Raw genomic sequence first — 13,627 nt, 5'->3', positions numbered from 1 at the left:
ATTATCTGGCTGTAGAGCAAATGAAAACAATACAATTACTTTACTATACAAGTAAAAGTTTGTGTTTTAATATTTGTGTGTTTTTAATTATTATTATTTAGGACCCCTTAATAACTTGTGCTACAGGCCCCGCACGAGCTTCATCCAGCACTGGGTGTGATACAAAAAGACGGCTAGAGCGCCACGTAAAACTGAAACAGCTAAACATTTTTCACTCCGAACTGAACGTTCTCACATGTAACGTGGCACGTGGCAATTTATCAACGTGCAAAGCATTGCAGTGTTTATTGTACTTACACCTCACCGTATGTTAACAATGGGTGCATTTAAATATATATTATTTTACACAGACAAGTATGTGCGTCCAATGTAAACTCTTTGCATTCACACTATGTGCGTATAATTTTGTGTTTATGCATGTCTGGTTTAGGAGATGCGTATAAAAATGACCATCTGGATATTTCATGACGTTCTATTAATCATCACGTGCGATAACGGCTCTCCTACGAGCTGTTGCATTTACTTGAAAGAGCAAAGTGTCGCAGGACTCTGTGTGGGCTGACGTCATCGCATAATTCTCTTGAAGTCATTTCCATCTTTTAGAAAAAAAACTGGCCATGACTTGTGCACCTCCGCGACCTATAGCTTCACGAGCTTGTTTTTTCCGCCGATCCAAATTTCCCTAACGGCGCAACAAGAGCATCTCGCGGGCACGGCGATCGAGAGCCGCGCGGAGATCGATGCCTCGCTAATGCGCGTGCCATTCCCCCGCAAGTTTCTATCTCCGCGGCGTTTATCCGTTTTCACTTAGAGTGTAATGCACCATCAATGCATTCTCCCGGTAACGCTGGCTCATGCTTGCTGCAAAAAAAATGCATCACGTTTGCGAGATTCGTAATAATAATAATAATAAAACACTGAAGAAAAACTCAAAACAAAAAATTTCAGCCGACTCGAAATGACTCAGCCGGACGAGCTCAGCAGTGGCGGGGGAGGGCGCTTGTCCGTGGGGGGGGGGGGGGGGGGACAAACCAGGACGGGAGCGAGATTCCTGCTCAAAGTTTCCTGCCACCGATGCCACCACGAAGCTAAAGGTCACCTTCAAGGAGGTGGTTTAATTGCGTGCGCGCGCGTGGCCGCGGGAAGGTGCGACCGGCGTTCGCCGACGGCAGGTTCAGCCGAGCCGGGAGGGAGGGAGGCAGCCCCCCCTCCCCCTGCCCCCACCGATTCCGTTGTGGCGAGCTACGCGTTGCTTTCTCTCTCTCTCTCTCGCTCGCTCGCGAACACAAAACAAACGGCAGGAGCCGCTTCGCGACGGGCTCGTTCATCATGCCCCGAGCCTCAAGCGCTTCACCCCCCCCCCCCCCGCCCTCCCCCCACCATTCTTCCTCCACGACCCTGTGCAGGTCGTGCATATTTTACCGGGCATGCGCCGACATCCCTCGGGGCTCGGAGCTGCTGGTGTGGTACGACGAGTCGTACGCCTCTTTCCTGGGGATCCCTCTGCAGCACGTGGCACAGGACGACACCGGTACGGCCCTCCACCCACCACCAGCGGCCGTGGATACCCCGGCGCTCGCCGGGAAAATCCGTGGCGACACGCGACGCGGATTAACGGATCTCTCATTGGTTTTGCGAGTTCTCTTACGTGCGTGTGTTGTCTGTTGAACTGCTTTCGCACCCGTACGTAGCCAACCGCACTAATCGGGAGATGCGGCGGAAAGACGACAAACTTAGATGGCAACGGTGATGAGATCCTGGGTTCAGATCTGGCCAGCCAGCCACGATTAAACTGGCTTCTCGAGTTTAAGTACAGTCACTTTTCGGTTATCGTCACGTGGCATTTCGCAGCTGCAGAATCACCGTGCCATTCCTTATTTACTTTTCATGAAATAGAGTCTTACATTTGAAAACGTAAGCAAAAGTTTCAAGAGGGTCCTGTATGTTTGGCCAATGTCAATAATGAGTGTTTGGCTTGCGGGAGAAAACCACAGGCAGTAACATGCAGAGCGCCACACAGATGTATACATTTACAGGTGCGCTGCCATTTCCTGGCCACGCCTGTGGTGTATTCCACTGGCAGCCTCCCATCCAAGTGCTAACCACGCTGAACCCCGCTTAACATCCGACATCTGCCGCAAGCTGTGGTGCATCATTCGCTGCGATTTGACCGGAGCGGAAAGAGTAATCTCACCTTCTGTTATGTAACAAACTTCTAACTAGCTGACCCGCCCCTACATCTCGCTGGAGTGGCGAGATGTTAGCTACCTGGCCTGGAGGTTATGGGTTCCATCCCGATCCTGGCACCTGCTGCGTATTTGGAGATTACATGTTCTCCCCATGGCCGCGTGGATTTTTCTCCGGGTCCTCCGGCTGCTATAAATGTCCACGTGATAAGCCACAATTCGTTGAGCTGTCATTTGTGGCCAGGTCGCTTCTGAAAAAGAGGGATACAGCTCAGTGAGCCTTACCTATTAAAATTTAAAATAGTTTAGTTTGCTGGACATCTGTGCAAAAGAGCTTCACAGCTCATCAGATTCCTCCAGGATAAATAAGAGTTTCTGATTGTGGTCGAATCTTCTCTTGCAGCAAACGTGCCCCTGTCTGCCGCGGAAGCCGTGTCGCGGCACGAGGCCCTGTCGCCCCTCGGCAAGGCGGGCAAGCTTCCGCCCCCCGCGGTGCACTGGCCGAGCCAGGCCCTGCCGGCCGCCGGGAGGTCGTACCCGCAGGGCGACAGGCCCGGGGCGGCCTACAGCTACGGCTGCAACGGCAGCGCCAGCGTGGGGGGCAGCCCCGGCTCCGGCATGGGCTTGGGCGGGCTCGGCGGTGGCGCAGGGGGCGGTGGGCTCGGCGGTCACAAGGTGCTGGCGAGTCCCACGTCCACCAGCCAGCTGGGTGGGGAGTTCAGTGATTGGCACCTGTGGAAGTGTGGCCAATGCTTCAAGACCTTCACGCAGCGAATCCTGCTGCAGATGCACGTGTGTTCGCAGAACCCGGACAGGTGCGTTAGTGCCAGGATGGCTGATGGCACTCCTAAGAGCAGGTGACAATGCCCAAATCAGACTGTTCCACTGAACAGTGTGAGCGCACACCAGCACGAGCACGCATGCGCGCGCACATTCACACATTAACACGCACATGCACTTGCCCTTTACTTTTGCTGCATGTGTACGTGACAACGTGCGTTGACATTTTGGTGTGGGGAGCGGTAGTGAGTGGTTCGCGCGCTGTGCTACGAAACCAGCGACCCGATTTCGATTCCCTGCCATGGGTGATATCAGTGGAGAATATCTGAACTGTTTTCTAGGCCGACTCAGCCGTAAATGAGCACCTGATTTGCTGTATGAACATTAGCACTGGGGAGACAAAGGTGGCTGGGCACGATGCGAGCCACACCACCGTGTTGTGCTAACACCGCTTGCCGTAACAGTCTGTTAAAGGTTATATGGGGGGATCTTGGTATTTGACGCTTTATAATGAGAACATGTGCCATCAGTTATAAAGCACAGTGGATACAAGGCGCTACTTTTTAGTCTGCTTTGGCGCATTGTTTAAAGCTGTCGTTATCACACCTTGATTCCTGCAGCGCGTGTATTGTTACAATGGATCGCAGAAATCGATGGTGTAATTCTGGCAGGTCCGAAAAAAAGCCTAACCTACAAATGGTCACATGAAAGACAAAAAAAATCCATTTGGGTGTTTGGCCCGTGTCACCGCCCTGAGTCAATTGCATTGACAAAGAGTCAGGCGGACGGACCGTGGTGGTGGTGGTGGAGCTGGCGAGGCCTTCCCGTTATCGCTAGACCAAGAGATGAAAACAGAGAATGGGTGCTTGCATCAGCGCGCTCGCATCAGAGCTCTCGCATCAGAGCTCTCGCATCAGGCCATGTGGCGTCAAGCACATGACTCCCAGGGCGGTAGCTGACAGCTCGGAGTTTTGTGCACTGGATTTTTTTTTTTAACAAACTGATAACACGGCCACCCACACAACAGGTTTCTGCGTAATCTCAGTGCGCTTTGAACACAAAAAACATTTTGCGTGGGTCTTCACATTCTAAGAGAGCGTTAAGGAAAATACGTGTTTATGCTGGACCAAGGCCGTAGCCATGGAGTCAACATTGGGGGGGACCAGATCTTTCAGGGGGTCCCCCCCCAGAAAAATATCTAAATTTGAAAACTAATTTCCTGCCATTTCCTGCCTAAAATATTAAAAAATTCAGCAACACATGGGATGGACTTTTTATTTATTTTTTACAATAATGTCTAATGGTGTATTGTATTATATTGCTCTGTTTTTACTTTTTTTACCATTTCTTGCTTCATTGTATGTAATGTTTGAGATTAGGGATTAATTAAGTACAACCGTAACCACAATCATATAAACAGAAATCTATGCATTGATTTATATGAAGACAAGTCCAGATATTGTGGCCAAGGTTTAGCAAATTGTTTTTTATTTACATAGCATAGAAATTATTATTACTTTTTATTTTATTTTTATAGCATTATATTGGGGGGGGACATTTTGAGCATATTTGAATATTATAATTACGGCCTTGTGCTGGACACAACATCGACACGGTACAAATTCTGTTTTGTTCGTTTGCCACATGATTACGTTCATGAACGTAGCAGCGACATTTTTCACGTCGTACAACGATCGCAGGTCTCTCATGCTACGTAGGCATACATTTAATAATAATAATCATTAATAATTGACAGTCCTTTGCCAATCCACCGCTGGATGAAGGATGCCCCACGCCGTGTTGGTTATGGGAGTTTGTTTGACCATAATTTTCCACATTGGTCAGTGCGGATTGGTGATGTGAGGGAGGCGCAGGATCAGTTCAGATATCACTCGTCACTGATGTGGGCCATGGTCGGGGAATAGAACTCAGATCGCCGGGTACAGCACGCACTCTGTCACCACTCCACGTTTTTATACTTGCTGATATTTGGCAAAACTTATATTCGATCATCCCATTGCACGCACAAAATGTATTTCTTATACTGAATAAATGTAACAAGCTTGAAAATGTACGTGATGAAACCCTCACTGTGATGTAGATTGGAAGTAGAGTTAAGCTGTGCCCACTGCTAAAGGAAGTAATTTGTTTTTATCTGTTGCATTAACGTCATCAGCCATGACCAGTCCATTGCCGGATGAAGGCCTCTCCAAACTGTGCCGCATCCATCGCGGTCCTGCGGTGTAATCATCCACCAAGCACATGCTGCACGCAAACTGATTTCATTGCTCCTTCTCCACAGTGAACATCCACTTGGACGTGTTACATTCCTTGACAGCTACTCCGTCATCATTCTTGCGACGCGTCCTACCCACTGCCACTTTTCTTAACAGTTTGAACTTCGTCTCAAACTTTTGTGCGTTCTCTAATCAACGAGTTCTTCTTTCTGTCGCTGAATGTTTGTCTCCCTTACGTTTGACCACAGAGGTCATTATAGAAGCACGTAGTACTTTACCTGCACCACTCTTAATATGGGAATGCACTGTTTTAGATTGGCATAATTTTGTTACGTGAAATTAATATTTACATTTTAAGACGGGTTATTTGCACGTTTATATTGCAATATATGTGTAGATGTCCACACATACATCTATGTGAATCTAGTTAAGTGTCAGTTACACAAAACATAGCCTCGTGGCAGTGGTAAACGTTTGCGTATTGTGTACGTGTGTGTGTAAGGTGTTGCATTTAAATCCAAGCTCATGTATTACCGTACCGTATTAAAATAAACTTTGCATTCATAACATTTTTATTTTTAGCAAATCCTTTTCATGTTACAACCTTCAACAAGTTTTCTGCTTTGTTTAATGGCTTACCAACACTTTAAAAAAAATTCGGAAACTGCTGGTTATTATTAAACATCTGAAACGTTGGATTTAGTAAACGTTCACACAATTACGCCGTGTGGCAATTTTAAAATTTAATTTCGATGAAAAATTGCCGTAAATTCGAATGGTGTTCCGGAAGGGCTAGAAAACTGCAGTTTGGCACGAATGTATTCTTACAAACAGAATCATCTCAAAACTAACATTTTCATACTTAGGCCCTGCAAAAATGAGGGCCCTGGGGATGATTTGTTTCGCTGATTCGGCAGGGTCTGCCTAAAGTCCTCAAATGCTTCAAGTCTTATGCCAAACTCTTAAAAAACATTCAATCCCCATAATCTGTTTACAAAGTAATTCTCCCCTGCCATTGAATGTGACACTAAAGCTGTCAGAAAAAACGTGACAAAAACTGCACCAGTTAGGAGTGTACAAACGTACAATTGCAGTACTTAAAAGTAAAGTTATTGGGCACGGGCAGGACACGTTGCTTGAAGGGAGACTCGCCTGGGGTTAAGACTCATGGCAGATAGGCAGCCAAAGGAGGAAACATGCCCGAGACGACATCCATCGCAGAGATGGACCAATGAAATCAGCTTGCGTGCAGGATGGTGACATCATTGAAACCCTGAGAGATAGCAACGGCTTGGAGAGGTCTTCATCCAGAATTGGACAGATACTGGTGAAGGCGTATGAACTATTTCATGTCATGAATGTATGTACGGGGAATTTGAAGAGTGTTTAATCCACTGACTTGAACTTATCAAGTACAAGTGAGTCTGCATTGGGCTGAGTCTCCTGGTGGGGTGAGTGTGTTGGAGTGAGTCAATATTGGGGTGAGTGTGTTTGGGCGAGTGTGTATTGTGAGACTGTGCTGTTCTGACTCTGTTGGGATGAGCCTGTATTCTTGTGAGTCTGTGTCGGTGTGACTGTGTGTCTGTGCGAGTCTGCATCGTTGTGTGTGTCGGTGTGAGTCTGTGCGAGTCGATGTGACTGTGTGTCGGTGTGAGTCTGTGCGAGTCGATGTGAGTGTGTGTCGGTGCGAGTCTGTGTGAGTCGATGTGAGTGTGTGTCGGTGCGAGTCTGTGTGAGTCGATGTGAGTGTGTGTCGGTGTGAGTCTCTGAACCTCTGCCGCCCATCTCTCCCCACAGGCCCTACCAGTGTGGCCACTGCGCCCAGTCCTTCTCCCAGCCCTCGGAGCTGCGGAATCACGTGGTCACCCACTCGAGTGACCGTCCGTTCAAATGCGGCTACTGCGGGCGCGCCTTCGCCGGAGCCACCACACTCAACAACCACATCCGCACGCACACGGGCGAGAAGCCCTTCAAGTGAGTTGCACGCGCGCTGGCTCGCTGGCTCGCTCGCTCGCTCACCCACGGTGAACCACGCGGGTGGAACGAGAAGGATGAGGAATTCATTGCATTCAGAGGGTGCTCGCTTAAATGCCTCCGCAACTCAGAGCGCCTTACGTTGTCACATCTCAACCGTTCCCATGCCCTGCTGCAGTCTAATCAAGGGGACCCCCCAGCCCCCTCCCAGTAGTAGCTAACCCTGTGTGGTGGCACAAAAGTTTACGCAGTACGCACCACCCGGCGAATTGCCATTGAATTGGTGCATCGTTGTTGAATATATCCCGGCTACTTGATGTTTTAGTGATTGCGGTCAGTTGCCTCCTTATCACTCTTCTATAGCTACTGCTGTGGTTACTGTTCCCATAAACTTCACTCGTTGGTTCCTCCACCCATTATGACTGTCTCACCTTCAACCACCACGCCGGAGGCCACTACGCTTCTCTCACTGCGTCTTTCCTCGCACTGTTCCACTTCCAAATTGTCTCCATTCCCAGTCTCTTGTAATAACCTAGCTCAAGTCAATACATGTGTATGCCTCTTTATCTTTGATACCTATTATACCTTCAATAGCGCTGTTTGTTGCTTGGCGTTTCCTGTGCCTTTTCGGCCTGTGTTCAGCCATGATCGTGACGAGAGAGAAAAACGTACAACACTCACACGCGTTGGATTTTCAATGGATTTTGACCAACGGCTCTCTCCCCCCCCGAGTGCATGAACGTGCATTCGAGTAAAATTCACGACGCCCGGGCAGGTCGCGAATCACCAAAAGCCGCGCGTCGCCCTCGTGACGGCGACGATTGTTGTCAAAGCCGTGAGAGAAGATCCGAGCGAGCGAGCGAGCGAGCGAGCGGGGGGGGGGGGTGCTCGAACGGTTTGATCTTGGGAGAGATTATTTTGGTGCGGCACCTGGACACTAATCGCAACCCACCACCACCCCCCCGCAGGGTCATGCGTCCCGTGAGAAATCGTGCCTCGGTCAAAGAGGCTTTGATGGACCCGTGAGTGATCTGACAGTGACCCTAACCCAGGGTGGCACGGCACTAATAGGAATTGATAAAGGAAATAAAATAAATTCCAGGCGTCCTCCGTCCATTACCCCCCCCCCACCCCCGCTCCCTGCCCCTCGCCCCCCACGCAGTGAAAGTCGCGAGGCGCTTTGACCATACTTCACCACGCTGATCAGTGCGCCCTGATGAAGGGGAGGGCGGAGGCCGTGACCGGGTTCTAATATCCCTCGCCCACTAATTTGGGCCGTTGCCGGGAGTCGAATTTCGGTGGCCAGGTTCAAAACGTAGCACGGTAACCAGGATGCCACCGCGCACGCTTACACTAAGCACCGTACATTTGGAGTTTGCATGTCTCTCTCTCTCTCCCCGTGGTCGCGTGGATTTTTCCCTTGGTCCTCCGGGTTTTTTTCCTGCACATTTAGAAACGTGCGTTCAGAGGATTTGGCTGCTGCTATAAATTTCCACGTGATAAGCCACTCCCTTGAGCTATTATTTGTGATTTAAAGCTTTCGTGACTGCAGGGATTCATATTCTTGGTTCTGATGATTGCTTGTGTTGCAGTCGAAACGTCGTGAGAATTTTATTGTTTTATATATTTCTTATTTTATTTTATCATCAGGTGATGATGATTGCTTGTGTTGCAGCCGAAACGTCGTGAGAATTTTATTGTTTTATATTTTTATTCTTTTATTGTTTCCCTTCTACGTGACTTCACCGAAAGAACCAAGAATATACTATCATTTGTGACCAGGTCGCTTCTGAAAAAAGAGATGAATTGCTCAGTGGACTTTACCTAGTTAAATACGACAGTTTAGTTTCAGTTATTTTAGAAACTTATATAGCAAATAATGTAGCAAAATAATTTATTTTACACACTGCTGCATATCACAAATTGGCTTTTACATTCATATTGCCACCCCCCCCAAACACCCCCTTCGCTAAGCTGCAATGACCAGCGTGAAGTATGGTCACGTACCCCCCCCGTGATGGACACGTCTAGCGGTGGAATGCAAACTGCTGTACATTATTAATGCCGTTACTTATTAATAAACGATATTTAATGTGACACGAGTTTTTTTTCTCTCTGCCTGTCTAGACTCGGTGTCACTGTAAGAGCCAACTTATTACGCGAGGCAATATGTTGTCGTGTATAATTCCTCTGGAAAGGCTTTAAAAGACACAATTTACACCCCTGCAATGGTATACAGATCGAGGAGTGATCGCACTCCGTGGTGTGTCTGTCTTCAAATAAAAAAAAACACGTGGCAAGACTTCCAGACAAGCAAGAATAGCATCCACATTTTATAGGCTTACGCGTAGGCGGATAAACTAAACCCCGAAGCCTTCTCTGTGACACAACACCACCTGCTCAAAGCCAACAGCGATAGACCGCTACCACCCGATGCTGTATATGGATAAACCTCGCAAACACAGGTGGCGCCTTAAAACCTGTTTTAAGTGTCTAAGCAGCTGCCATCGATGCGAATGAGTTTGAGCAGAGCTCTGCATACGACCATCGCTATCAGCCACGATTGACTCCATGATGGGTAAAGGCTTCTCAAAGCCATAGCCATCCTTTCACTGCCCGACAATGTCGCAAGCCCTCGAACCACCCGTGCACAAGAGCCGATTTTATCATTCCCCCCCCCCCCCCTCTTTTGGCTACCACTCCGAGATTCGTCTTGACCACCGGCCATCATCCCTTCGAGCGACGTGTCCTGCCCCAAAGCCCTCTTTACTTCACTGAACGTGCAATATGATGTCTGTAACGTTCGTGTCTTCTCCAATCCAACACACCTCTCCTTCTGCCTCGCAAGTGCAATTCCACGCGTGCATTCATCTCCACACGCTTCTTTACGCACTCGTCAGTTTTAGTTGCTATATTTGATAGTCGTGTGGGACATTCCCTCTCGCTACTTTTTCACCAACCACGTGTGAATTGCACCATTTTTTAACTCTTGTTTTTTTTTTGTTAATGGGGCCAGTGACATGACCGAGCGGGAGCCCATTTGCTGCATGTTGCCAAGGTTCGTGGTTGAGGCCGCCTGCTTCGCGCTGGACGTCAAAGAGCCCCGAGATGTCATTCACAACAGGAGGCCATTATGTTCGGGCGTCATGGTCCAATTTTGCCATATTTGTAACAAATCCCCGTACATTACCCAATTGGGATTGTGCACAGCAACCATCGCTTCCCCCCCCCCCAACCCCCTCCCCCCTACTGAAACCGGCCCCCTTCTCAGAAAAAAAAGAGAGGCATGAGACTCAAGCGAGACATTCCTGGCTACACAAACACAGTATGAATAACAACAACAACAACAATAATAACGACGACGATAATGATGAATTAAGAAACGACCGCTCTCCATCCACCCCCCCTCCTCTCCTCCCCCCCCCGTGGCAGGTGCGAACGGTGCGAGCAGAGCTTCACGCAGGCCACGCAGCTGAGCCGCCACCAGCGCACGCCCAACGAATGCAAGGGTCCGGCTGACTGCGGAGAATCGATCGAGGTGGATTGACTGACGAGAGGGGGAAGCCCCCCCCCCCGCCCCCCTCCCACCCGCCCACGGGACAGGAATTAAACGCCCTGATTAAAACGTCGCCGGCACTTACGGCGGACAACCAAAGATCCTCATCGCCAACACTTTTCAATCAGTGCCATCGAACTAAGCACAAGGAGAACGGGAGAGGAGACGAGATGGTTGGGGGTGGTTGGTGGTTGGTTGGTTGGGGGTTGGGGGTGGGGGGAAGAGGAAAAAATGAAGAGAGCGAGGCAGGGCCGAGACAAACGCTCCGGTGGAGCCCTGGGATCGATCCTCGTCGACACGGAGGGACATTATTTATTTATTTGTCACTGGGGTGGGAAAGACTTTGTCAATGGGACGATTGGGCTGAGCTGATTGAATCACTGGAGTTGCCCGGGTGTCCTACGTGACAGTTTAATCATTGCCCTAGCAGTGTAGCAGATTGCATGCAACCTTAACTTAACTCTGTGAGTGGCTAGATCACATAAAACACCCACACCTTTTAACCCCGCGTTCACGCCATTTATAGCTTCATCCAGGACTGAATTAATATATATACGACGGTATTTATAGTGATTTTATTTTCTTGTTTGATGAACACTTCTGTGTCAAGGACTTAGACGGTGGTTTTTTGTTTGTTTGTTAATTTTACTGTTGTATTAAATGCAAAAGCGGAAGCACAAATGGTGTCAATTTGCCAAAGAGAAAAGTTGTAGCCAAAACCAGTGTACTGTACAGAACCCAACAGAGAATGTCTGTACCCGTTATTTCTGCTCACACTTTACCTTACTTCAAAATGCAAAAATGCGTTTGCTAAGCTGTACAAACTAGTGTTGTGAATAAATTTGTATTGTACAAACAGCGGTTGTATGCGGGCTCGTGAACGGTTAAGATAACGATCAGACGGAATCACCAGCCCTTTTCTTACTTCTCAAAACCTTCCACATTTTACAGCTCTCCTGAGAAACGTTGCAAAAAAAACCAAACTTTCCCGTGTAAATCAGTGGTACGTGACCTCTGCAGTGTGAGCGTGTGTTGCGCGTTATATACACATGCGCGTACTTACATGGGGAAATAAAAACAAGTGTTATGTAAGTAAATTAATAACACTTGTCTTGACGAAGGTACCCCGTGGTAACACACAGCAAATTGAGAAATTACCTTTATACTTATTTAATCGGATCTCTTTTGCAAAGAAGACATGCCGACTCAAAGTGCACTCGCCTGTGAACACGAGTGATGCAGATAAGGCATGTGTTCTACGTGGGAGGTTGTGTGTTTTATATTGACAGTGCAGCATTTGACCCTGCTCGTAATTTTTTTTTACAGAAAATGCTGCTTAAGAAAGCGATGAGTAATGTTAATAAGATGTGATGTTTGCTTTGACGCAGCGTACCTTTTAAAATTGTCAAGTAAATCTGAGTTTGCACCCACCTATGTATGTACTGTATGTATATCTGCACACACACACACACGCAAAGTGTGCCCTTAAACCGTTTGTGTTTCCATAATATTTTTGTACATAAATGTTTGATTTCTCGCGCAAAGTCCAAATGAAGAAAAATATTATGCCTGTTGGTTTACAAGTGATTAATTGGAGCAGTAATTCCTCGCAGAAGGCATTCGTCATCGCGGAGAGTTATTTTCTGGGCATTCAGGCAAACAAACAGAAACTCTTCCCATGTGTTTCTTATTGAACGTGGAGGTGCGTTGATTGAACGCCCTTTTCGTGACGAATGATTCCTCGGGCCAGCGCTTTGATCGCACAAAAATACACAACACGGTCGAGCCGAAGCAAAGGAAAACACTCGAGAGTAACATAAATATGAAGTAGCGAAACGACGTCGCACTCAGAAATATTCTCAAACAAGATACAATTACCTACGCCTCAACAGACGTTTAACCAAACGGGCGGAGGAAAAATAAAAAGTACACAAAATCGTAATTCACAGTAACTAACGCTGCCCTAATCTCAAGTTATGTCCGTATATAACATTTTCTCTCCTTCCTGCCAGCAATCTTGGCACATTTTTGCGAGCTAAATAATGCTGCTTTTCTTCTTCTTCTTCTGTTACCACATTTCCTAACCAGACGGGCCCATTCTTAGGGCGATTAAAATATTTTGGCGGAAGATAAATGTGCGCGCTCGACGGTCGGGGCTGAGAAAGATCCAATATTTTGTTGCTTGGCGCAGAGCAGTGTCGGAGTGTTTCTCGACGCGTCTGTGTGTGTGTGTGTGCCCAAAAAATAAAGGACATTCAGGGGGGGGGGGGAGAGTTAGTTGATAATTGGGACTGACAAAGCAACCTTAGCAAAACTCAGCCAATTTTAAACAAAATTTCCCAAATGTGCGGAAGGGTGTCGCGCTGCTCCGCGGGGTATTTTGTACCGGAATCGGCATCCGAACGCCCACAAAATGTCTCCTTGTAGACGTTTATAAGCTGCAACGTTACAAAAGCGCGTGCGTGAGCTGCAGTGCATTGTCGGGCACAGGCGCATAGAGGCACAACCGTTCATATACCAACACAAAAAACTATAGGCAGCAGGTAATGTATCTCTGTGGGTTGCTGCTACGAATTAAATCTTTGAATGCAGTTCAGATTATCTAGTGATTTCTTCGGCTCCGCCAGTACCCTCTAACACTGAGGCTCAGTGTGTATTTATTAACATTCAGCAATTCAAGATGTATTACTGTATTACATAATGGGCATAATTATCATGACTAAAACTAGGAAAATAAAGAACCCTTATGAAAGTTATCTTTGTTAAAATACCATTATTTTTTGTAATTGGGTTTAAGGCCAAAATCATTCAAGGGCTAATATGGACCACATTTCTCCCAGTGTTTTACAAATCCCGGAAAGCGGCCTTCAACCGCAGAATATAGTTTTTCCCCG

General features: G+C 47.6%; 1 protein-coding gene across 2 annotated transcripts in view; it reads left to right on the top strand.

Moving 5' to 3' along the window:
* The window catches only part of PRDM6 (PR/SET domain 6), a 63,016-nt gene extending 50,853 nt beyond the window's left edge, over positions 1-12,163 (top strand). Inside the window, exons 5-8 of one of the 2 annotated variants that reach the window (XM_032953509.2) lie at positions 1,407-1,531; positions 2,590-3,001; positions 7,001-7,177; positions 10,610-12,163. In XM_032953509.2, the coding sequence (XP_032809400.2) occupies positions 1,407-1,531; positions 2,590-3,001; positions 7,001-7,177; positions 10,610-10,724 (829 nt within the window). In that variant the 3' untranslated portion in view covers positions 10,725-12,163. Of the gene's footprint in view, positions 1-1,406; positions 1,532-2,589; positions 3,044-7,000; positions 7,178-10,609 lie in introns of both variants that reach the window. The other variant, XM_076066858.1, reaches the window with a different exon arrangement.
* Positions 12,164-13,627: the final 1,464 nt, after the last annotated feature.

Source organism: Petromyzon marinus, chromosome 13, assembly GCF_048934315.1.
Source record: "Petromyzon marinus isolate PM22_M1 ecotype Great Lakes invasive population chromosome 13, UKy_Petmar_22M1.pri1.0, whole genome shotgun sequence".
Lineage (NCBI taxonomy): Eukaryota > Metazoa > Chordata > Hyperoartia > Petromyzontiformes > Petromyzontidae > Petromyzon > Petromyzon marinus.
This window is presented reverse-complemented; position numbering and strand designations above follow the sequence as displayed.